The sequence below is a fragment of the Maylandia zebra genome, linkage group LG20 (assembly GCF_041146795.1).
Source record: "Maylandia zebra isolate NMK-2024a linkage group LG20, Mzebra_GT3a, whole genome shotgun sequence".
NCBI classification, from domain to species: domain Eukaryota; kingdom Metazoa; phylum Chordata; class Actinopteri; order Cichliformes; family Cichlidae; genus Maylandia; species Maylandia zebra.
In genome coordinates this window covers 17,428,963-17,454,181 of record NC_135186.1, presented here as the reverse complement: position 1 = coordinate 17,454,181, position 25,219 = coordinate 17,428,963, and the positions used below count along the sequence as shown (strand labels likewise).

The 25,219-nt window shown below is 41.2% G+C and overlaps 1 protein-coding gene across 2 annotated transcripts in view; it reads right to left on the bottom strand.

Moving 5' to 3' along the window:
• Positions 1 to 10,531, bottom strand: part of tafa5l (TAFA chemokine like family member 5, like) — a 47,764-nt gene extending 37,233 nt beyond the window's left edge. The window contains exons 1-2 of one of the 2 annotated variants that reach the window (XM_024799485.2): positions 10,274 to 10,531; positions 9,356 to 9,770 (exon numbers count right to left, since the gene is read on the bottom strand). In XM_024799485.2, the coding sequence (XP_024655253.1) occupies positions 9,356 to 9,452 (97 nt within the window). In that variant the 5' untranslated portion in view covers positions 9,453 to 9,770; positions 10,274 to 10,531. Of the gene's footprint in view, positions 1 to 9,355 lie in introns of both variants that reach the window. The other variant, XM_024799484.2, reaches the window with a different exon arrangement.
• Positions 10,532 to 25,219: the final 14,688 nt, after the last annotated feature.

Genomic DNA, 25,219 nt, shown 5'->3' with positions numbered 1-25,219 from the left:
CTGTGCAGATACATCAGAAGTCAGTCTTAACTGATTTAAAAAAAAAGAAAAAAAGCTTTATCAGATTTAACGGGCATCCGCAGGAGACAGCGCCGCGCTGCTCCTGTACAAGTGAAACCACATTGGGAGCTTGTGAGAAAAGCTCTGTTTCTCCTCAGGGAATTTGCCATAAAATTATATGAGAGGCTGCACTGAATGAACTATGACTAGGATTCCATTTCCATATTAAAACAATCTTCCTTTATAGATTGTAATTACTGGAGCTTTGAAACACATGGAAGCGAGGTTTCACAATGTTTTATTGCACAACGCGACTTTCCAAGATACAGTTTTGCACTATATTTATAAAAAATTCCACATCTTGTAGAGTAGTGCAGTTAATTATTCATGACAATACGTATTGTGTTTGGAATTATTCCCTATAGGGACCAAAGCTATAGCACAAAGCTCCTCTGTGCTGGTTTGGCCTAAACATCCGGAACTGACTCCGACCACTTTTCTAATCTGACTCTAATCACCGCACTCAGATACAATAATAAGTGTGAGTGATTATCTTCATTCCATTGTGCGCTCCTTTTGTGACAGAAGTGGCATTCTCAAGAATGAAAATGGGGCTGGCAACAAAACGCTAGTTTAGAGAGCATGACAATCATATTAGCATGTATAGAATCTGATATGAATCCAGCAGATCTTCTGTGGGAGACTGGAAACATTGCAGGAAAAATTATAAATGTTAATGATGCAGGTAATCTGTCATAACTGATTAGTAGTGGCTGCCTTTATCAATTTTTTAAATGTAATTAAAAGTGGCTAAAACCCCCATTCAGCATCAGCCAGCTATCTCACACAGCACATTTATGCTTTCCTTGTAGTTGTCTTGTGTTTAGGGACACACTAATAATTGTTTTGATTATGGATTAAATCAACTTTTTAAATGGACTGCTTTTATAAAGTGCTTTCCACTTATTTTTTTTTCTGAGGACAAAGCTCTCTGCAAATCCTCTCATTAAGCCACACACAAACACACACACAAATAAATACACATTAGTGGTGGTGTCAAGGTGAAATCTTTGGGATCTGCATCTTGCTCAGTGATGCTTACCCAGCATTTGGGAAGAAGGAAACAGGAAACAAGGAAGGAAACAATTAATGACTGTCCTTTCCAAAGCCCCCCAAAATAGCAAAAACTGCAGTGACAAGGACACAAAGAGGGTCTCTCGGAGACAGAACGCCACCCTCAAAAAAAGTGTATTTAATATTAAGAGGCACAAAACATATCATGTTCACACATTTTCTCTTATTTAGAACCTCTCTGGTGTGATCAAGGTTCACAGGAGCCATCAGTGGTGCTAAAAAAAAACACAACTGCACAATCCGGTCGTTAAGTCTGACGTCACTAGCCGTGTCTGGGCCTAAACTCCGCTGCGGGTCCATATATCAAACGAACACTATGGCATTACTGAGAGTTGAAAAACTGTCTAAAGTCTTTCATCTTTAATAAAATGATCAGGCATCCATGAAAACGGAATTTATGACATTTAACGGAGTTAGAAGTTAGCAGGGAGTTAGCTCGCTAGCTTCTATCTAAATACAATATAGCATGTCCTGACTGCGGGGTTTTGGAAACAAATGAAAACATACAGCTCTGCTATCACTTCCAACATAAATGAAGACAGAAAACTAAACAGCAGTGACGTTTGTAGGGTTACTGAAGTTTGGCTAGCTGGTATATAATGATGTGCTACGTGACCGCTAGCGACACATCTATGTTAGCATAATATAAAAAAGCTAACTTTTTTCCACTCGATAAAAGTTAATGTGAGTGTTCTCGGTGGTCAGGAACAAATGTAATCGCATGGCAGGATGCTGTAAAACAGGGGTGTCAAACTCAAATACACAGTGGGCCAAAATTCAAAACTGGAACAAAGTCGCGGGCTAACGTTAATATTTATTGAAATATATTTATTCCTCCAGATATAAGAATGAATCTTTTCTTATGGACTCAAACACGTTTTGCTGAAAAACTGAATATGGAACAAGCAAAGCTTAATACTAAACAATATATATATTAGCTGTATAATACCAGTAGGCCAGCTCTGATAGTAATTTGGTATGGCTTCGCGGGCCAAATGTAAGTAGGCTGCGGGCCAAATTTGGCCTGCGGGCCAGAGTTTGACACCTATGCTGTAAAAGGACCAAACTTCATCCAGGAGAACAACTGAGATAATCCATCCACAATACGAGGTTAGTCATTCATATACTGCTGCATGGGCTGGGCTGTAGTTACATCCTAAGGTTTTAAAAACTGAGCTTAAATAAACGATTAGCGGTAATAAAAGCCGAGGGAGGTCAACAGTGCTCACTGACTGTTTTAGGAGCTTTTTGAGATTAAATAGAAGAAAATACAAAACATTAAACATGTTAACAACACAAAAGCCATATTAAACGCAGACTACTTTATACCCGGAAGTAGGATTCGTCATGTCATCACTTAACGACCGGATAAAGGGAAGTTAAAATTCTTTGTGTGACATTAACTATGACCAGTTTCCTGAACAATTTAACCACAGAGGACCTTGAAAATTTTGTCTGATAACTTACAAAGTTACATAAGCACTGGAAAAACACAGTTTGCGTTGTCTTTATTTGTAGAAATGAACACCCTTCCCTGTACTAGGCTTTATACTCTTGTTTATCTGATTCTTTTCTGCCCAACAACTGCTTCAGACCAAACTGGAAGACGTAGAGTGCAGCTTTGGGCCAGGAATAGTACAAAATGGGTACCACTGGTCTTTTTATCTTGCATGCTGTGTCATAATGGATGAAAACTGATGCTGCACCTGAGATGACTCATGACAGGAAGACTAGCATGATAGAAATGTTTTGATTCTTCCACCGTGACTCCACCACCTCTGTGAGGATGACCCAAATGAGCGCAGTGCTCTACACCAGCTCTACAATTTTAGACATAGCAAAGAAAAATACGAAGAATTGTTGAAGCTGGATGGAGCTGAGAAATTGAAAACACAAGTGCCAGCATCAGACAAACCACTTTGTGTGTCAGTGATTTTTAAAGTTCTTTTTCTGGAACACGTCTCCTTACCGATTACATCCCAAACACCATGAAAGAGAGGAACATGCAAACTATCATGTTTTTCAGTCACAAGATTTTGACTGTAACTGACAAAGCTGAGATAGTGACTACTGTAACAGAAAGACACAATGTGCAGTCATGTGAAAAAGGAAGTTGTTATAAGGACAACTGAGCACAGCCCATTCAAAGTATGTAGAAACACCTTTGGCAGTAATAACTTACAGTGATCATTTTCCATATGACTTTCTCAGTCTCTCACATCACTGTGAACGAATTTTGGGCCACTCTTCTTCACAGCGTTGCTTCAGGTCATTGAGAATTGTGGGCATTTGTTCATTCACGTCGATTTTAAGGCTTTTTGGTGAATTTGTTGGGACTTCATCTTTAACACACACCTGCTACTGACCAGGAAATTTACAAAAACCTCTGTTTTTATAGAGGCGCTCACACTTGCTGTTGATCAGCTGCATTTGAGTATCCTGTTAATTTGTATTTGCATTTTTACCCTGTTACTTCCTTTGGAAGCAGCAAGATTGCACTTAGTTTTTCACAGGACTGCACAGAGTGAGAGTGTGCATGACTGTAGTCTGAGCCTGACAATGGACTCCCACTGTAAGTCTTGGTGTACTTAGAATATAACTTTATGTTACACCATTAATTTTTACTGGTATCCCAAAAATCTGTAATAAGAAGACCTTGAATAATTTTCAAATTTTTCTGATTCAGTAATGTGAGTCAGTGAAGCCCAGTGTGGGATTTTCCTTTGGTTTTGGTTTTTGTGTACATAAGTTATTGTCTTGTGGGGTCAAATGACTTTCTTGTTCACACAGAAGAATTTCTATAGTTTATAGTTTATAAGAACGATAGTTTAAAGTTCTTGAAATTGCTTGAAATTGGCTTTCTAATAGATGATAATTATTTCAACACCAATTGTGGCACATATAGACTCAGCTAACTTAAGTAAGAGATCACTCTAAAATACTGTTACTCTGCTTCACGACCTCAAAGGAAGCTAATAAACTCAATCCCACAAACATAAAGGTAATTTCAGTGAGTTAATCTGGATTTATTCGCCACTGCAGCCCGAACTTTTACCTGATCTTCTCCTCATGTCCATTCTGATCTCACAGCTCTGGCTTCTATTAACAACTCAGGATGACATCAAACAGCCAGCTTATTTGACTGTGCATATGGTAGCCAAGGCAGCCGCAGCCAAGTCCATCTCATTACCTTAACAGCACTTGACGCGTGCAGCGCAGTAGGTAGCATGTAATAGGACACCAGGTGAGAGAGGCAGATGTTTGACTGACCCCGTGCTATATGTTTCCTGACATCGCCGTGATCTTCTGCTGCTAAACAAGTAGGGCAGCAGAGCAGTGGAGCATAACATGTGCCACCACTTAATTTCACATGCTATTTGAATACTCTATGTTAGTCCGATTGATAATTATACAAGTGAACAACTCCCTGCTGATGTTAGAGGACCTGTAATGGTAACTATGCAATTTCAAATAAAACAGTGCGAAAGGAATCGGGTGTAATGGTAGGGAGATGTTGGAGCATTTGGGGTGGGATGAATTATGTTATTAGATAAAGAACATTTCTCTGCAGTGTGCTAGCCCTCAGTCAGTCTGCTCCTTGTTGTTCTCTCTTGAGAAGCTGCTCATATTCGAATGCTGAGCTCTGCATTCGAATGACAGAATTTTTTAAGCTGCATCAAGTGTGATTTTCAGACAATCACAAGCAACCACTGAAAGGCACTGCCGCCCTGCCAACTGAGACACCAGAAATGGGCTCTATTTGCTCAAATTTAATTCCCGTGTCAGGTGTGAACACTACTCCACCCACAGGGAATGAAAAATTGAAACTTCCCGTAGCCGCCGTAGGATGGCACTCCCTTGGGGAAAGCGGGGCACAGTAGCTTTAGATTGTCTCCTTTCTCACTAGAAAGCAAAAGCATGCTGTGTAGTCTGCTAACATCATATTAGAGAACTTCAAGATCCCCAAGTTCATTTTTTTGTACAGTTTGTCTGCAACCTTTGTGTGACATTGCCAAGGGCAGCTTTAAAATAGAAAACATTCCCCTTACATCCATCCCCTGCTAGGACTCACAGTGTATTTCAGGTCTGTCCTGTGGTACGGTTCACATGACTGAGATGGCTTTGAATGCATTTCTTTTGCTGTCGCACAGCACAGCTGCAGAATATTACAATACAGAGTGCGCTCAAACAATTTGCTGTGGATGAAAACAGGCTAGAGGCATGGAGAGCGAATGTACAATATGCCTTGCAAATGCAAACAGTAGCTCTGCTGAATGTAGCGCAGAGATGACTGTATAAAGCCACGGTGACTCATTTCAAATTCCCCCCCAGATAGCGTTCCATGATGCCCTCCTTCTTTACTGCAAACACAGAGAAAATGGTGAACATCAGAGGACTATTACGACCCCATAAGTACTGTACAGTAATGCGGGATTGTGTGAGCTTTAACACTCAAGCACATTCCCTCTCAGAAAATATGATCACGGCATCAGGCAGAAAATAGAAAGGGACAGAAGTCCGAAGGAACATAACTCAAATCATTTACACCACTCTGCCAATGATGGAGCAGTTTCAAGCCCAGAGATTTCCGCAGAGAAAATAACAATGCAGAAATACACTGAGTAGTGCGCTACAGTCAACCACAAGGGAGGTCAAAGCTGATGGCTAGAAAGAATTTATATTCGGGGAGTTATGAAATATGAGCTTTGTGTGCTGCCAAATTGATTTAGCTGTAAAAATTCTTTTCATTTTGTTCCATAAAGATGCTCATACTTTTAAAGCCCCACCGCCTATATAAGCAGGTCTCAATGATTTGCTTACAATTTACAGCCAAGGTCATAATCAAAGTAGGTCTCCCTTTGCATGCTTAAAATGCCGCCTTGAAGAAGACTGGAATGGAAATCATTCTTTTCACTTCAAAAAGTCAGTAATTCTCCGGTACTCTGATTAGTTTAATGCTTGGATGGATAGGCCCTGCTCTCTGAGTTAAAAGAGAATACCAACCAAAGATTTTGAATTTTATCTCTCTGGTGCACCATGAAGATTTGCTTTCTCATATACATCGGGGGGAAATGACCATGATAGGATACAGAATAATTCATCAGGAGTAAAATCGGTCTGGTTTTGATACTTGAACCGCATGAGCCTGTTCTCTGTACAGTCTCGGTGAGTCACATCAAAATGTAGTGACACGGGCCACAGACGTGGCTCATAAATGTGCTGTCAGCCGCGTCGACAGCAGAGCAGGGTGACAGGATAGATTGTTGCACTCACTGGATTATTTAAACAAACCAAAATGACACGTTAATCATGACACGTCACATGCGCTGTATAGAGAAGCACTTTCTGTACAAAACAGAACACCAAGATCAGGAAATCACCCTGTGGTTTCATTTATTTGGGTTGTCCACCTTCTCTTGTATTAAATATATTTTGCTTTACATCATATGTTTCTGTTTGTTTTTCAGAGTCACATTCAATGTTCAACAGGTTTAGATCCGCTAACCAGCAGATAAAATGAATTTGGAGTCTCCTCTCAACCAGAGCTGTTGAATGGAAGAGTCACTTCACCATTTTTTTTTTTTTTACAGCAATGGCGGATCACGGAGACTCACAGAAGTTTAGCAACGGGGGTTAGCAACTTATGCTAGCTGCACCATAGAGATATAGCAGCACAGAAGTCTGAGATGTCTTTTTAAAAGGTAGTTAAACAAAAACAAGGCTGTATGTTTTAAGCGTACATTCCAACTGCCCGCTAAGCACTTGCAGGAACTGTTTACCCCGAATTCAGAACCCCCGGTGACTGGACTGTCTTACTCAATGGCTCTGCTTTCAACCCTTTTCAGAGTTCCATCTTCTACTGAGAAAAACAGAGGTTCAGCTTTCTTCACCAACTTGCTGCTAAGTTTGTCTGCTGAGCAGTGTTGAGTGCTGTCATCAGAGCTTTATAGATGAAGGCAGTCACCCACCGCTATTTGCAATCAGACTAGTCTCAGAAAGATTCGAATGCTTGAAAACCCAAACAGTGCATATAAAGAGGCCAAAAAGATGAATGAAAATGAAGGCGAGAGCTGCTAAATCGGTTAGCTACTACAACCGTTTCACATAATCATCTGTGGTAAAATGAGAAATTATGACAGCTTAAACATCCTTAATGGGAAATCCAAAGAAAAGATACCACACTACACATGCTGATAAGTAATCTATGGAAAGAGCAGCTGAGAAACACAGAAATGATTTTGCTGTTGCATCAAAGATGAATAAAGATTTAAGAAGTCTCATCTGAGCAAATTATTTCAAATTAATGATTTACTGCCATGGCAACAGAATTCTGTCAGATGAGTTAGAGCAAAGGCCAACTATCCCTTCACCTCCAGCGAATAAATGTGGGTAAAAATGCAGCACTCCACCCTCCCTTTTCATACTAACTCCGAGGTTTGTGAGTGACAAAGCAGAGATGTGTCACCGCTGCTCCCTGGCTGCACCACTGAACCGGAATGTGGCCCAAGTACGAAAATCCCAGACAATTCCAAATTTATTGTTGAATAAACTGGCAACATTGAGAGCAGCCGACAGGCCATTTATTGTGACCGACGGTGGCCCAATGGCGTGCATGGACAGAGCTGCTAGGCTTTGATTTCCTGTCCTGGTCGCCATGACAGATGGGCTATGAAGACGGTGGAGGCAGCACAGCCTCTAACCTCAAGTTAGTCCTGCTCGCCAGTTCACCGGCACACAGTGTGGCTCTCAGGCCCTCAGGGGCCATACTGGCCGAGCTTTTCATGGAAAGTGAACAGTGCTTTGACTCTAACAGTGATGCTTAGCTATAAATGCTAAAAGAAATACTGCAAATGAATCTTGTTATATTTTTAGACTGTAATGCTAAAAAAATCAGAGCTGCTTTTATGAGTGCAGTAACTGGTCAGTGCAGCCAGCTTCAAATGACTTGGTTTTGATGATTATATATATATATATATATATATATATATATATATATATGACACATTTTATTCTAAAACCAGTCAGCAACAAACAGGGAGACTGTCTACCCCAAAAATCATATCCAGAGGTTTTAACTACCAGGCCATGCACGGGAGATCTCACTTACCCTGGGAATATATGAAGGGCAACAAAGTTCACAAGAGATTGATCGAGTAATTTGTACAATCATGTGCTAATGAGATCACTTTCAGATGAAAACGAGTCAATAATAAATGGCTGTGGGGAACAGGAGGGTAGCTGTGGCTCCTTGGATAATATGCACAGGCTTGAGAGGGGTGGGAATTAGAGGCTGGTGACAGCAGCGTTTTTGGGAGAAAACACTGCAAATTAGAGGCAAAGGGAGCACATTTCAACGCGCAGGCAGTTCATTTTTCACATCAGTGTCTACTTTTGTTCCCGGCAAGCTGCCAAAGACATTGATGTAGGCACTATCCCTCCTCCACAGTGGTAATTATGCTGCCGGCCAATGCTTGATTAAAAGATCTAATCTGCAAACTTAGTGTTCAGCATCTCCCAACAAGTTCCAGTACTTTAAGCCTGTTCTCTGTCTCTGACAGCGGCGGAAATGTTGTGTTATGGACAGCAGCCAATGAAGTGCAGGGAAACATCCTTTTGCTTTCTATTCTGTGTCAGGGTGAAGGTGTAATTGCACCAGTGGATGCATTATTCAAGATGAAAACATGGCTTGGAAGCATATAAAGGCCTTAACCTAAGTGGAAAAACAATAGCTGAAGGCTTTCTGATGTTTTTTCACCTAAGGCTCAGTTATAGATTCGCCAAATTACTATCCCACATGACAGCAAAGAGCCTGATTTTTGGTCCAGCATCAAAACAGAAAAAAATCAGGGTTGTTTGGGTTGAAGGTTATAACTATTCTTAATGCATTTCAGATTCTTAAAAAGTGTTTTGGAAATGGTGGTCTAAAGCTCCTAGGTACATAATAGTGCTATCAGACATGATGAAACTGTGCAAAATAACATCACTATGCACTGACTGGGAATATTATTACTGAGATGCCAAATCAGGCTGCAAAGAGGTTCAACAAGGTCACCGTAATTTGACTTCTGATGAGCACAGAGGCTGTTTAATTGGGCGTAATAGGAATTTTCCCCCAGAATGACAGGATCTGACCACACCATGTGCAGCTGCATCCCAATAAAAAGCCCTCAGAGACCTTGCTGCTGTTGGCAAAGTAATAAATAGCTGTAAGTGCCCTTACCCTCTCTGAGCAGATGGGAGTAGATGAGCCAGAGGAGCAGTAGGCAGCAGAGTGACGCACCTCCACCTGCGGAGAGCGTCTTCACTCCAGACTGCATTCTACACCGTCAGCCTTTGAGATTATCCAAACTTTGAACACTTGTGCCACTCAGATGTCAAGCAGATCAGCGGAAGAGTGGCTAATCCAGTTGCATCTCCAAAGCCTGACGTGGGCATCCATTTTGAGGTTATAACAAAAGAGGGACCGATAGTAATCCCCCTTTGCTTTTCAAATTCCCTCGGTGAGCCGCATATCCATCCAGGCTGCTTATCACACACACACAAACCCACACAGACACACACAGGCTACAATGTCACCAGATCTGGCCAAGTTTACGCAGCTGTGCTTTCAGGAGCTGGAATTCACTTTGATGCTTCTGCAAGAGAAAAGAGGGGGGAAAGAAAAGAAAAAGCTGGAAGTGTGCAGATGAAGAGGAGGAAAGAGCAGCAGTCCCCCCCGCGCAGTTTCGATTCCTTACACGGAGATGACGATGCTGGCAATAAATTCAGCCGTTTCGTCCTCTTTCGTCCTCTGCGCTACGTACTGTTATTATTATTCCCAACCAACTTCAGCACCTAGCCGAGCTCTGTGTCACTCTACAAAGAGACGCGCAAGTTATCCCATGTGGACATGACGATCATTCCGATCGGTACCCAAACTTGTCCGAAAACGCGACACTCCAGACTCTTAAAAATAAATAAATCAAATCTAAAGGCGCAAATGCGTCACGCTGCCACACACGCACAGTCTGCATGTGCACGGCAGCGCTGCGAAATGTCAGAAGAGGAGCGGCGGGGTCTCACGCAGCGAGCAACCTCTGGACAAACGCACTGTGCGCGTCAGCACGGCCGGTGCGGTGAAGTTGGGCACACTTGTCACCTGTATGAGCCTTTGGATGCGATCTGGAAGATTCTGAGCGACCGTGTCTTGCTGCTTTAAGTTCGAGGATAAGCACCGCTCCACGCCAAGTCAATGGTGCGGTTCCACCTGAGCGTGGTGAACCAGCCTTATTCTACCCCGGTCGGGTGCATTTGCATGCAGGCGACGCCGAAGAGGAGGTTTCCTCCTTTCACTCCATGGCAGAAACCGTGCTGCCGCTGCACCCTGACTTCCCTTCACTTACGACGTTTTCAAATGCTCTCTCTCCCTCCCTCGCGTGCGCGCGCGTTCTCTCACGCGCAAAAGATGTCCTAATTCCTTCCTCAAAGTGTGAAAAAACTTTGCGGTCCCCCGGCTATAAATCGCAAACTGTAGATGATGATGTTGCTTGTTTATACACAGCAAAAGAAGACCAGTATGAGCCCACGGGGAGAAACAGAGCGGTCCCAGCTTAGCACATTCTGACACTTACTTTTCTCCGTGTCCTTATGCCCCGTTTTGGAGGTGGAAAACGCCCTTGAGGGCCTCATTGTCTGGGGACTATGGTTAACATTTAGCACACTGGCATTCCGGGAAAATGTGACAGGTCTGCTTCTTGAGAGGTCCGTGTTATAACATGTGCGTTGCCTCAGAGCTCTTTATGGCAGTATTATATACTGTCTAATATCATATCTCACAAGTCTCAAGCGTGCACACACAGAGGCAGGTGTGTATAGATGTATGCGTGTATAGGAGAGAGAGAGGGAGAGAGAGTTAAACTCCTGCAGATGCCAGTTTATCTTCTGAAAGAGCACCATTTAAGACTCCCTTGCCATTCGAGGACCATTACTATAACTCACCTTCCATACACACACACGCACTCACCAGATTCCATGACCAGTGAATGTGCACTTTATTAGCAGATGAAGAAGTTCCCCTTGTGTGCTGCTGTGCTATCAGCCTTTCATTCAATGGCTTTTATGATGACGTATTGGCCCGGGCCGATGCCTGTCACGTCAGCGTGTAATAGATGAAAAATGACAGGACCTCACAATTCTAAGACTACGCATTTGTTATATTAAAAGGATACTTTGCGGATTTTCCATCTGAACTTTTCTGCACTAGTGAAACCATTTGCAGCAGCTTACTTTACTTGGCCGGTGGAAGAGCTACAAGCCCGGGCCGACTGCTGAGTTGAAATGTATTTTCTTCTCTTGTATGCAGTGAGGCTCATCCAGCTCTCAGAGTTAAGAACTACGTTTCCGTCTGTCTGAGTGACGTCTCAGCAGGGGTTCCAGTGTAATTAATCATAATCCATAACTGTAACTGACAGGGTTTCTGCCAGTTTATTTTTACCCATCATATTTATTTTCATTTTTACCAATGAGATACAGACGGTTTTTCCGTACTGAATTTGGGAATGTGTGAAGTAATAATAGTAAGAATGATGCAGTAATAACATAGTAGTAATACATATGCATTTTCGACGTGCTGTGCTTAAGAAAAATATGAAAGATTTCAAAGCTGTGACTGATTCAAGAGGATGTGCGTGTGATATAAGTGATAATATACTTAGTAACTGAAGTGCTGTAGTTAAATATGGTTTTGATGTACTTGATTATTTCCACTGCATACTGCTTTATGCTTCTTCTCGTCTTTGTTTAGCTGATAAGCCTGTTTATTAGTTAAGTTGAATACTAAAGTCGCATACAAAATATATGATCAGTTTCATAATTTGAAAATGTGGATCATGATTTAAACCACCCAGTATTTAGTCATATTGATTATATCAATAACAGAACTCCAACAATCTACACAAAGAGGGCCTTTTAGCGGCCATTCTACTCTGTTTTGATGCTAATATGCCTGCAACTGTTCTTCATACTGCTATTATGAATGTTTCTATATTAATTCATCTTTAGTTACATGGTCATTTTTGTGTGAGCAGATAAGTACACAACTTTATACCTGTGGTGCGTTTTGTCACGTGATTGTGAAATGTATTAGTTTGGATTTAGTTTCGTAAAAATTAGCTTGTTTTTAGCAAAAACACAACCCCAGAATATAATATGTATGATATAAAAGATGGACATGGACAATTTTTGGAGCTTGGTGTGGCCACATTCAGGTGAGCAGGTGGAATGCTGATACTTAAGCATCACACAGACACAGGTACCTGGTTATTAATGCTAATTAACATGCTAAAGATTTCCCTCAGAATTGTAACACAGACTTTGGACTTCTGAAGCAGTCTGTTAGTTCCACTGTAAAGCACAGGGCACCAGCACCACAAATGTTTGCTATTTCTTGAGACAAATTAGTTTAGTTGACACCTAGCAAACAACTACTGGCTAGATCCACCCATGTTAGAAATGTGACGGCCCCCAGGCTTCAGTACCTGGTTGTTGGGACATGATGAGTGGCTCACTGGGAGTGATGGCTGACACCTGGGCTGGTGTGTTTGCTTGCTTGTACTGTAGGTGCTGAGGTACTCAGTCTTTTTCTCTCTCCTCCAGGTTACTTGATCTATTGAACATCAGCTGCTTTATTTTTTGTTCACTGACACAGCACATGTTCATACAGCAACACAATGCATATTTATTTATCTCTGAAATTGTTGCGCTACCCTTTGAGCCAGGGTTGTGTCAACACCTACCTGTCACTTAGGCAGTGAGGTCCATACTTTAAACAAAGACACAATTTTTATAGTTTTGCCTGTTTACACCATCACTGTGGAATTTAAATCAAATATATGTCTGAAGTACAGGCCTTCAGCTTTAATTAAAGGGGTTTGACACATAAAAAGTAACTGAGCAAATGACTAACAGTTTCAGCAGTTTCAGGTCAGGTGAGGCCTGATCCTTTATTATTCCATGACAAATTTGGCACATATGCTGAAAAAATACCAACACTTGGAGTTCATTCCAAGTGTTGATATTTTACACTGGTTATATTTAAGAACAGAAACATTGCCAGAAAAAACGTCTAAACAGGTCTGCACAGCTCTAGAAGAAAAATATCTGAACATTTAAAATTAATGAGTTATTCATTAATGGCCAGGGTTTGTCATCCTATCATAACCCAGTGAAGCATGCTTTTATTAAATACAAAACTGAATGCAGAAAGTCTCATAAACAAGAAGTAACTCATGATAAATGCAAGTAAGGCAAGAAAAGGAAGCCTTAAAAGAATCTTAACAGATGATAATAATAATTTTTTAAACAAAGTCCCTCTGTATACCTGTCGCAAAGGGGAAAATCAGCAACAGAGATCAAAAATGCTTTTTGTACAAGGTTATGAATATGTTTATTTTTTGCTTTAAAGCTGGGCTTTTTAACACGGGAATCTGTGGCGAGGGACTCCCCTTTGGACCATTTGCTTCCAGCTCTTAAGGCTATTCGCTGTTTGGTTTTTACACACTGAGGTAACATTTTGAATTTAGGACATTGATCAGCTGAAGTTTTGCTATTCTAATAAAGTGAATGACGCCGGCACGCCCTGTGTGGTTTATTTCTTTGTGTTTGTTCACCTGTGTGATTGGCTTCCTGCACAGCTGCCCCGTTGCACCAATCAATGTGAAGATGGAAAGAGTAGATTTCACAAATACATATTGACCTGCTTGTTCATTTTAGCAGCTGTGAGGTTGCTTGTTGTCCTGAGTAAGCACAGGCGTACATAATAAAATGAATGATAGCTGCCTTCAGGTTCAGGCTGCTGGGTCAGTGTCACAGCTCGCTGCGACACATGGATATAACACAGTTAATGGTATTGCTTCAGTAACACCTGAGCTTTCATCATTATACTGGCTTTATATTTATATATTAATATTGCAGGGGCTTATTTAGAATAAACTATAAGAAATGTGGCTGGATTCAAGCTCATTTGAGACAAAAGAAACTGAAGACATTCAAAGATGTATCCTTTAGACACATGTAGGTTTTCAGCAATAACAAAATAATGCAGATCTAATTTAATAATGTTTATTAGTATTTATATTGGGGCTTGGGTTAACAACAAAAGGGTCTGATGAAACTGGGTATTTTGATCAAGGAGGCTTCCTGGCACAAACCCAAAAATTAGAACTTAAAGTATTAATCTTGCTCATTTAGATAGCAGAGCTTGTGTTTTATTAATAATGCCTGTTCACAGCTTTTCACATAAATATGGTTTTACTGGAACAGCTGGAGAATTTGTTACAGTTCATTTGCAGCATTTGTTAAATTACTGGGCCAAAAGAAACAAATTAGGAACCTTAGAACTTATAAGGAGGAACATAGGGATATTCAAGAGTCTTAGGGATGTGATTTGTCAGCTTGGATGAAACTAAGACAGGTCGCAACTGTGTGGACTCAAATTCCTGTTTTCCAGCCACCGGCTGTTCTGTGAATCTGTTTAAAGAGAGAGGAGCATATGGTAGCCAAGGCATTGCCTGAAATAAATCTATTTTCCTCTAAAATATTACAACACTGGAAAGAGTCTTCTGTACATACTGTATGTACAGTGTAGCTGTAAGGAGAAATCAGGACTTTGAAAAAAACTTTCAAAACTCAATATGTTCACTCATACTCAGGGGTGTATTTAACGGGGCGGCCATAGAGGTGTAGTTCTGTCAGTTTCCTGTAACTACACATTGGATCAATGCCGCGTCGTAACGCCATACTGTGATTGGCCTGTTCACCACCACTAATTTCTTCTGTGCATTTTCGGCTAGTTTTTTAGCTGCCAATTTTTTAAAGAAGTACAAGAATAACAACCATTGTCTCAGTATGAGGAATAATAATCAAAGCATCAATATCAAGACTTTAAAATGTCAGCAAATACCTGGAGGAAACAACTGGAATGTACGGTGGCCCTGAGAGGCCGAACGGACTGCAACTTAAGAAAATGCCAGCAATTAGAAAAATGCTGCAAAAGCACACAAAACACAACATAAATAGGAAAAACAACAACGGAAATAGGAAAAAACAGATTTCCAAAAGCACAAGGGAAGTGTTTCTGGGGAGACAATAACCTGATGGACCAGTTGCAGGAACTGAAATATGCTAAGAATTGTGCGGGGAGAAGTGGAGGATCACTCAGTTTTGTCAGGAAAGAAAAGATAAGATAAGTATGTTAGACTAAATATTAGCCTAAAAATCCGTCATCAGTATTATATGAATCATGATAAAACACACCTACCCTGTTTTGGGTTCCTGCAACTGGTCCGTCGGGTTATTGTTTCACTCCAGAAACACTTCCCTTGTGCTTTTGGAAATCAGTTTCTGTTTTACTTATTGCTGGTGTTGTCTTAAATTGCAGTCCGTTTGGCCTCTCAGGGCCACCGTAGGAATCGGTGCGGAACAGTGGGAAAGTGCAAAGGAGTGAAAAAACTTGAGGGTCTCATTACACATACATATAGGATCTTGGGGGTGGGCACAATCACGGAGTCCAAATCACCATCAGGGTGTATACCTCACCCCTGACGTCGTTGCCCACCTCTCAATTTTAAATACACTTAGTCATTGAGGGTTAGCAGGAGGGACTATGCGCTTACCTGCTGCTCCTTGGCAGGTAGCTCCATGCCCTCCTGGGTTTTAATTGCACCTTAGAACACATATGCATCAACACTACAATGAGCGGGTGGAGGGAGGTTTGGAGTCTTCTCCCACCCCCATTCTCTGCGGCCTGCTGGAGCGGGAGGGCTAGTAGGAGGAGTTGGCCGTCCGACTGCGGTCTGGGGTGTGGGGCCTCCCTGCTGCTGCGGAGTCGGGGTGGTCTGCCTCTCCCCACCGCAGGGAAAAGGGTAACACCACCTGGGTCTGGGTGCAATTCCCCCCTCCAGGGGCAAGGGTACCTAGACCCGGTTTGTAGAGTACGCTTGGGGAGTGTGATTGTGTGTACAGCGTCTCTTTATGTCTGTCTCCACGTTGGTTGAGTGTGGAGTGAGTGCATATGAGAGCATGAGGGTGGGAATGGATGTTTGTGTCTGTGTGTGCCTGTATGTCTGTGTCTATATGTCAGGTTGGGTATCAGACGCCACCTCTCTGGGGACACCTCAGGCCCTCCAAGGTTTGGAGGCCTATCTCCACCCACCACCACTTCCCCTGCCGGTGGCGGACTCCCTCAGGTGTCGGTGTGTTGGTGGTTCTTTGTGTCTGGGGGTGGGCGTCCGGGTACACACCGGCTCACTCCTTGGCGGCCGCTTGTCGGGGCCTGGGGCCTGGGGCTCGCTCGGGCCCCTTTGGAGGTGGGGTGCCCCCGGCCTCTCGGCCTAGGGCTCGGTCACTCAGGCGCAGCTGGGGGCCGGCGGAGCTCACGGGCGCGTCACTGCAACTCCCCCTGACTTCTGCTCCGCGGCTGCTGGGCGAGCCCTCATCTGGGACTCTCCTCAGCTCTTACTGGGACAGTGGCGCGGCTGCCCCTCTGTTGGTCTTCCATGGTCTCTTGTGTTCTGGGGGCCTCTGGATGTCTGGAGTTTTGATCTCCTCCATACCCGCTTCACACCCTGGAGGACGGGGCTGTGGCCCCCCCACACTCCCTAGCAGATCATTACATGGAGAAACCTTTGGAATGCAAGCATGCTGATCCACACAGGTATGCACACATGGGTATTCACAGACGCGGACTAAAGCTTTCTTGGCTGCTGCCTCAAAGCACACTGTGCGCTGTCTATCTTGCGTGCTGCACAATATCGTTTATTACTTAGTAAATACTGATATCTATGACTAGCTAGTTTATTGTGATGGTATGGTGCTTTGTTTTCTCTATTATTATGTTGCTCTTTGTTGTTTGCTGTCTCCTCTGTTTGTTTTTGTTTGTTTGTTTGTTTGTTTTTTTTCTCCATACAGGTGACCCAGGAGTTTTTTTTTTTTTGTTTTTTTTTTTGTCTCTCTTCCCCCCCCTTCTCACCGTCTCTTCTCCCCTTTGGTTTTCTTTCTTTCTCTCCCCCTCTCTCTCTCATTCATTCCCCCTGTCCTATTTATTAAAAAAAAAAAAAAAAAAAAAAAAAAATGACAAAGGATGAACTGAAGCTCTGCCATCACGTAATGTCGCATACTGCTGTTTCTGATGTCATTTAGAAAAAAAAAAAAAAAAAAAAAAAAAAGAAAAAACTTGAGGGTCAAATACATTTGCCCCTGAAGAAAACCGATCACAACAAAGAGCTGGTACCCAGGAGGGGGGGAAGTTCTAGCATTTTGTTTATTTCTATCAGCTTGCATCGCATATAAAACATCGAGACACGATAGTAAGTAACACATAAGGCATCAGCACAGCAGCACTTAATTATGCTGTAAGCACTACAAAGATTCACAGCAGAAATCTAAATCAGTGTTTAACCTAATGCATAATAATAATCGTATAATGCACCACAATGTAACACCACACTGACTCAAATTGACTTTACATCTTTGCTGATTCAGTTCTCTACAACCTTTTTTTGAACCTTGGGAGGAGACACTTTTTAGTCAGGCTTGCCTTTAAAACTCAAAGTAATGTGCTGCACTTTCATCAGTGGCTGACACAGATATTTGGAGTACATGCACACAGTACAAATAAATGTTAATGTTGTGCAATGATGGATTTTACATCTACATGCCTTTTTAATAAATTTGAAAGATTACCAAGGAGTTGGCGGCCTAATTGGTTTTTATGTTTGTGCTTTCTTGGTGCAGATGCAGTTACCATATTTGTTCTTGCAGGGCCAAACAGAAATGAGTCTGGAAGATAACTGGCATGGCATGTTGATAACAGTAGTCATAATGGCTGCTTTGATAGGTCTATTACTTACCAGTGGCATTATTTGTTGTTTCTTTGTCCTTTCATTCATCATCATGACTGCCTCATCCTCTGTGTCTGCTTTCCTCATCTGTTCTATCTCCTTTATTTCTCTCTCTATTTCTCCTCTTACATTTAACTTTAAATTCTTCAGTGAAGGCTTTTCTTACTTTTTCTGTTTTCCTTCTTCAGTTGGAATGCTTCTCTAGTTCTCTGGATGCCTATCTTTATGTTTCCCAATAGCCGTGGCCATGAGGATTGTGTTTTCAGCTTGTCCCATTCTCATAAACATGATGCCAGTTGAGGGAATTCTCTTCACTGATCATTTCAAGTCAAGGATAAACCAACCAAACATTCACTTAGGCTTCAGCCACAGACTTCAGCCACTGCACAGAGACATGCCATCTTCAGATGTTTTCTGATGACTCTGCATGATGATGATGATGATGGTGTTGAGATGGAGTACTGGGCTGTGGTTGAATCCTTTGTCACGTGGTGGGAGCAGAATCATCTGCATCTCAATGTAGACTTTAGGAGGACCAGGAAACCTGCAATCCCCGTTTCTATCCAGGGGGTCGATATGGAAATAATGGATGACTATAAATACTTTGGAGTACACACTGATAATAAACTGGACTGGATTTAAAACATCACTGCACTCTACAGGAAGGCCCAGAGTCGACTCTATTTTCTGAGGCAGCTGGGGTCTTTAACATCTGTTGGACAATGCTCAGGATTTTCTATGAGTCTGTTGTGGCCAGTGCCATCTATGCTGTTGCATGCTGGCAGCAGGTTGAGGTTTGCAGATGCCAACAGACTCAATAAACTGATCTGCAAGCCCAGTAATGTTGTGGGGATGGAGCAGGACTCCCTTAAGGTGGTACCGGAGGGGCGGATATTGTCCAAGATAAGGACAATGCTGGACAATAACTCCTACCCACGTCATGACGTGCTGGCTAGTTACAGGTGCACGTTCAGTGAGACTGAGATGACCTAAACGCACCACCGAACGACACAGGAAATCATTCCTGCCTGCAGCCATCTCCCTGTACACCGCCTCCATCTAATACATAGTAACAGTACAACAGTTACACCCTTTTCCACATCCTTTACACTGAAAATAACACATTTTTACAGTTTAGTGTAAAATGACAATCATACAAATATTTAATCTGTCTAATTTGCTGGATATTTATAAATGACCTATTTGTATATGTTAGAGCTATTTTATATATTTTGTAACTTTGTGATATATTGTATCATTCAATTTTGTTTAGTCTGTTATTCTTCTTATTGTCTTGGAGCAACTGTAAGCAAATAATTTCCTTAGGGATTAATAAAATATCCTGAGTCTGATTCTGATTCATTGTGACCTCACAAAACCATAACTGCAATCATATGCTTAGTATTAAAATATCACACAAATGTCTAACAGCATAAAATGATGACGTGATATTTCATATCCAAAAGGCAGAACGTCCACTTTATCGTGTCCTCAAAATCTTCTGCAAAAATCACATCTGTGGTCAATATCAAACACTATAATTCAGGAAATTAACCGAGATTGGCACCATATTTCATATTTAGACAGACACTGAATTTCTGATGCTAATTTTTGGTGCCCAGTTATTAAATTCCTTTAGACTTCACTGTATGTTTTATATGAGTCTGGCATACACATAAACGACAATTTGAATGGCAGAGGCCAGGTGGCATCTAGTTTCTTGTGAGATTATTACCTCCGCTTCCTTTTCAATTTTGAAGGGCTCCCTCATTAATCATGGCTTAACATGCACAATTTTCAAGATTGAATGCTCTAATCTTCATAAACTGTTGAAGTTTCTTTTTTCATATTTTCTTTCTCCTTTAGGATTCTCTGAATGTCTTTACATCTCTTATGTACAGGCATCTCTTCTCATGGCCATCTCTGTCATTGCTATGGCAAGAGGCTTCCTTTGCTAAAATCCACAGATGTCATGTCACAGATTGACAAAACCGCTACCAGTCATATCACTGATTTTTGCACTAATGTTTTGAATCCTTGACTTGGGCATTTTGAGACCATTACTAAGATAAGAAAACTGGACAAAAGAAATGAAGATGAAGAAATGGCAGGCCCACAGCAGACGAACAGTATCTCAAAGTCACGTCCTTAAGAAATAGAAAAAAATCCAGCAAAGACCTGACACTTGGTCAATCTACTGTTCTTCAAAGCCTCATCAAAACTTTACACTCTCCAATGTGTGTCTTTACCCCCAACCAGTCATGGTAGAATGCTGGCCCTGCCTAAACCCGGTTCTCCCGGAGGTTACTTCCTGTTAAAAGTGAGTTTTTTGTTCCTACTGTTCCCAAGAGCTTGTTAATCATTGTCAGTGTTGGGGAGTAACGGAATACATGTACCGCCATTACGTATTTAAATTACAAAATATGAGTAACTCTATTCCGTTACAGTTACCGTTTAAAATGGTGGTATTCAGAACACAGTTACTTTGTTGAAATAAATGGATTACACGGCGGTATTTTCCTGTTTCATATGTTAGGCTATGCCCTCTGTATTTTTGGTAATTCCACGCTCGTGGAAACCCAAACAAAACACGCATTAAGAGGCTCTAATGTCTGTATCTCAATCCCGCGGCCCATGTCACCCCTATTTACAGCCGCATAATGACGTGACTAAATATTTTTAAAAATTATTCAAAAAATGATTTAATATGAAGGCAATAGGCAGAGTGTTACAGGCATAGCCCTAAAGAATGTAGCCTCATGGGCAGTGTAGTCTGCTGCAAGGAGAATGGACTGCCATACCCATTATGTGTCTGTGAGCACGAGGGAGGGAGAAAAGGGAGAGTCGAAAAGTACGAGTTGTCACCGACCAGAAACCAGATCGCTGTAAAAAGTGCAGCCTTACCCTACTGTTACTCATTTTATATTAAGATTTAAAAATCTAGTTGGTATTGTTATGGCGAGTAACCTGCAGTAATAGTAATAAATCACACAGCAATAGTGCATCCATGTAGTTGTAAAAAGCTTGATAATATATTAAGTAATCCAAAGTATTCAGAATACGTTACTCTCATTGAGTAACGTAACAGAATACGTTACAAAATACATTTTGGGGCATGTATTCTGTAATCTGTAGTGGAATACATTTTAAAAGTAACCTTCCCAACACTGGTGATTGTTAAGGTTTCTTTCTAATATTATTGGGTCTTCATGACACAATATGAAGTGCCTCGACGCAGCTGATGTTGCTATATGAATAAAAGTGAATTACAAATTAGAATTAGAAATGGTCTCAGTGAAAGGCTGGCTGACAAGAAGCCATACTTAAGGAAGGGAAACAGGGAGAAAAAGCTGAAGTTCTTTTTAACTGATTACACAAGAGCTGCACACAAAATCAGTGGCAACGGGTCTTATGGAGTGATGAATCCAAATGTGAAAAATTTAAATGAGAAAAGTCCGATTTGGATCTCGCATTCAATACCATAACGTGATTGCTGAAGGTATCGTCTTTCAGCACGACACACATGAAACATACTGATAATGCAGGAAAAGCTTACCTGGCTAGAAAAAGACAACAGTCATGGATTGGCTTCCCTACAGCCAGGACCTCAACCTTATTAAAGCAGTGTGGGATTATGTTGACAGAGAACAGGACAAAAAGCAGCCAACATGCAAAGAAGAGCTTTGAATGTCCTTCAACTATTTCTGATGACTACTTCATGACATTACAAGAAAGCTGCAGAAGAGAGTTCAGGCTGTGTTGAAGAGTACTAAATATTGACTTTCAAGCTCATTGGAATTATACAAAGTCTGTTTTTCCTTGAGTGCTGTATTTCCAAGTATATTTTCACATTTTTTCTCATTTTCTTGAAAAAATATAAAGAAATAAGGATGGCCAAGTCTTTTGCACAGTACTGTATATCTGCACTGGATACCTTGCAGGCCTAGGGTTTTATATGAATACAATGAGCAAACTTTATGTACAGATGATCCAGTTACACTAGTACAACAACCTAAAGTTGCATTCAGTCAAGCTTTTTATTACAAAGCTTTAGCACAAGCCTACAGGAGTTTAGTCTTCATTACTAACATGACTTGTTTTGGGTGAAGTGAGATATTTTAAAGAAAACGTAAGCATTATCTGAAGGTGAGTTCAAACAGAAAGAGACATTTGCATGACTTTGACTGCTCTACTGTCTCTACAGCCTGTTTCAATTCATCTCAAACAACCAAAACAACACATCTCACTTGTTTGTGGAAGTTTGTATTCAGCTCATCCTCTGAGTGAACTCAGAGTTCACTTGAAACTGCAGTTCTCCTTTTTCTCCAGTTTCTCGCCTCCTCTCCTCTCTGCATTTATGCAACAGATCAACAAACCCTGTATGTTAGGTTGGATCCTTTCTTGAACAAATTTGTCTTTAATTGCACCATTCCCGTAATTCTGAATGCAATCACACTGCCACTAAAATGTGCATTGTGCTTTAATCTACATGAGTCTCATGAGTATTACACCAAAAGGGCCGGTAGACTGTATTTTATATATTGAGTTCTAAACCTCAGGATATTCTAAATCAATTTAAACCACATAAAATCAGGATACTGATCAAAATCAGTACCATGGCTGTCATCTTATGAAATTCTCACTGTGTTGTGCAAGCATACAGAGCTTCCAGCTGTACTTTTACTATCTCAATATGATCAGACTTTGCAAAGCATCTGGGCCCTCAGGACCGTGGAAGTATAATACCGACTTGTGACCTGTGCAGATATTCGCAGCAGTCTTCAGCCTTGCCTTCTGAAATAATTCTCCTTGTTGCACATGGATTTCTGCTTGGTTTTTACAAGCATAACTTCCTTCTTGTTCCCTTCATCCAGACAATGAGAGTGACATGCCAGTCAGATGGGACATGGACTGGACGCCTTTTTCTGCTCCATTGGACAGAGAGTCATGTTGACAAGTCACTGCAGAAAGGCAAAGTAGCGGCTGTCCTTTTAAGGTGCAGCGAACCTTGAAAGGACAACACAAACAAATTTGAGCACAACAGCATGGTCCCTCACACAATTACTGAAGATGCAACGTGCTCCTCATAATGATCCAGAGTGAAGAGATTTCTTACACATGGCTTCTTCCCGTAGATGATCTTTGGGTGACATCAAGAGAAGTAATCTCATGCAGCATTTAAATACATATCTGTGTTATTTAGAATTTTTTTTTAAAAAGCCCTTTTTATATAAATAAATGTCTGTTTTGCTAATCTGATATGCTGATAGATATAACACAATGACTAAGTATAGCCAGTGTGTGAGGGCGTTTACACATCCTGTTCCAGACACTGAGGGCCAATAATCTTTTCAGCACACCATAAAAGCTTAATAGGTCTCAACAGATTTGCACATAGTAACATTTGCATGCATAAAAATATTTATTACCACGAGTAATATGGGAAGTCGAATATTTCACACTGGGTCATCAATTATGCACACTCGTAATGAATCAATCAGATATGAAAGTAAACAACAATGTAAAACCATAAAAAAGCTGTCTGCCAGATGCAAAAACTCTCATTTACCAAACGCCACAGTGCACAAACCTTTAAATTTACACATCCAACTCAATTTACACGAGAAGTCGTTCCATTTCAACTTGGCATAATAAACAACATGTTACATCCACCGGAGGCGATACAGGGTTAGAACTGTTAACTAGTATTGACTTATCAACTTCATATAAGCTAGCGTGATACTGAAGTCGGATCAATAGTGCTCAATCGATAGTGGCACTGATTTCCAGCAGCACACACATAACCACTGTAAGTGATTTACTGGCCTGTTTGCATGTGGAGTGGAGCCCCTGAGAATGTTTCAATTACATCGTCATTGTGCTTTTTTTTCTTTGCTTTTGTCTCCTCTCAGCTGTTTGGATGAAAACACTAACTTGGGAAATTCAATTTGGTGCCATTTCCTGACCTGTCAGATTCTGAAATCTTAGTGTGGTTTCCCCCCTCTGCTGTAGACGAGAACAGATATAGTCTCTCTTTTTTTTAGGTCCTGACAGCCATGCTGTTGTTGCCGCTCATTGTTCTGCAGGAACTCTGGCTTCGGAGTGTTTGTTTTTGATTAGGAATGTTTAATGGCCTCTACACATTCAATTATCAGCAGCTCGCTCCACCAGTCGATAGTCATCCTCTCATTAATGGCCCAGAACTGATTACCAAGGACAGAGAGAGAAATGGGTGAAATGTTATTCATTCAAAGCGCTAATTAAATCCTCCTAGGTGGGACTTTCAATCCTACTAGAAACTTTGCCCACACTGAAAGCATCGCTTATTCTGAGTGCACACCTAAAAATAACAGCAATCACAGAAGAACGTGCTTTGTGATTTCTCTGCAGCATCTTTGTTCGCATGTTGCTGATGCCTGTGAAGTTGAAAGCCATGTTGTTCCCACATTTCTGGTTACCTCAAATATAAACCTTTCAAACTGCTACTGTTGCCATTGAAAACTTTCTGATAATGAACATGGCTCAAACTGTAGCCCTGTGGTGCAAGAAAAAATGAAGAAGTCAAAGATGAATATTGATGTCAAAACCTTTGTCTTCCTGTGTTTGTTCTTTTTTGTTGAACAGTATGTAGTAAATTAATGCCAGAAAAGTATTTTCTGGCTCATTTTTTCCCCAAGTCAAAGTCAGTCAGTGCTCAGAGGAACCACTCATTTGAAGACTTTCAAAGGCTGAAGTAGGCATGTTGCCAGGGATCTATTCTTCCTGAACTGGGATCTTTGGTTTTCAGCTCTCCCACAAGTACTGGGAGGTGAGGATTCACATGGGTATGTGTGTGCAAGGTTTGTGTTAGAATCGATACTTTCACTACAGAAAATTTTAGCCGTTAACCATCTAGTTGTCTGCTGGGGGTCACAGCAGCTAAATGTAGTCACTGAGTGGGACCTCTTGATGTCTTTTTAAAGTAATTATCTAATAAATAATATGGCTTTGAAACTCAACCATTGAGCAGATGATAAAATACACTTTTGAAATTCTAAAATTGTAAAGTAATTATTAAAGGTAACTTGTGCAAAATGATGCAAATTCCTGAATTTTGCAGTTGTTTTCCTGCACTGAAACCTAAAAAAAAAAGTAAGAAAGACAAAGCAAACAAAAAATGAATATACATAACCAAAACACTATTCCCCTAAAAGTAAATGCTTTCCAGA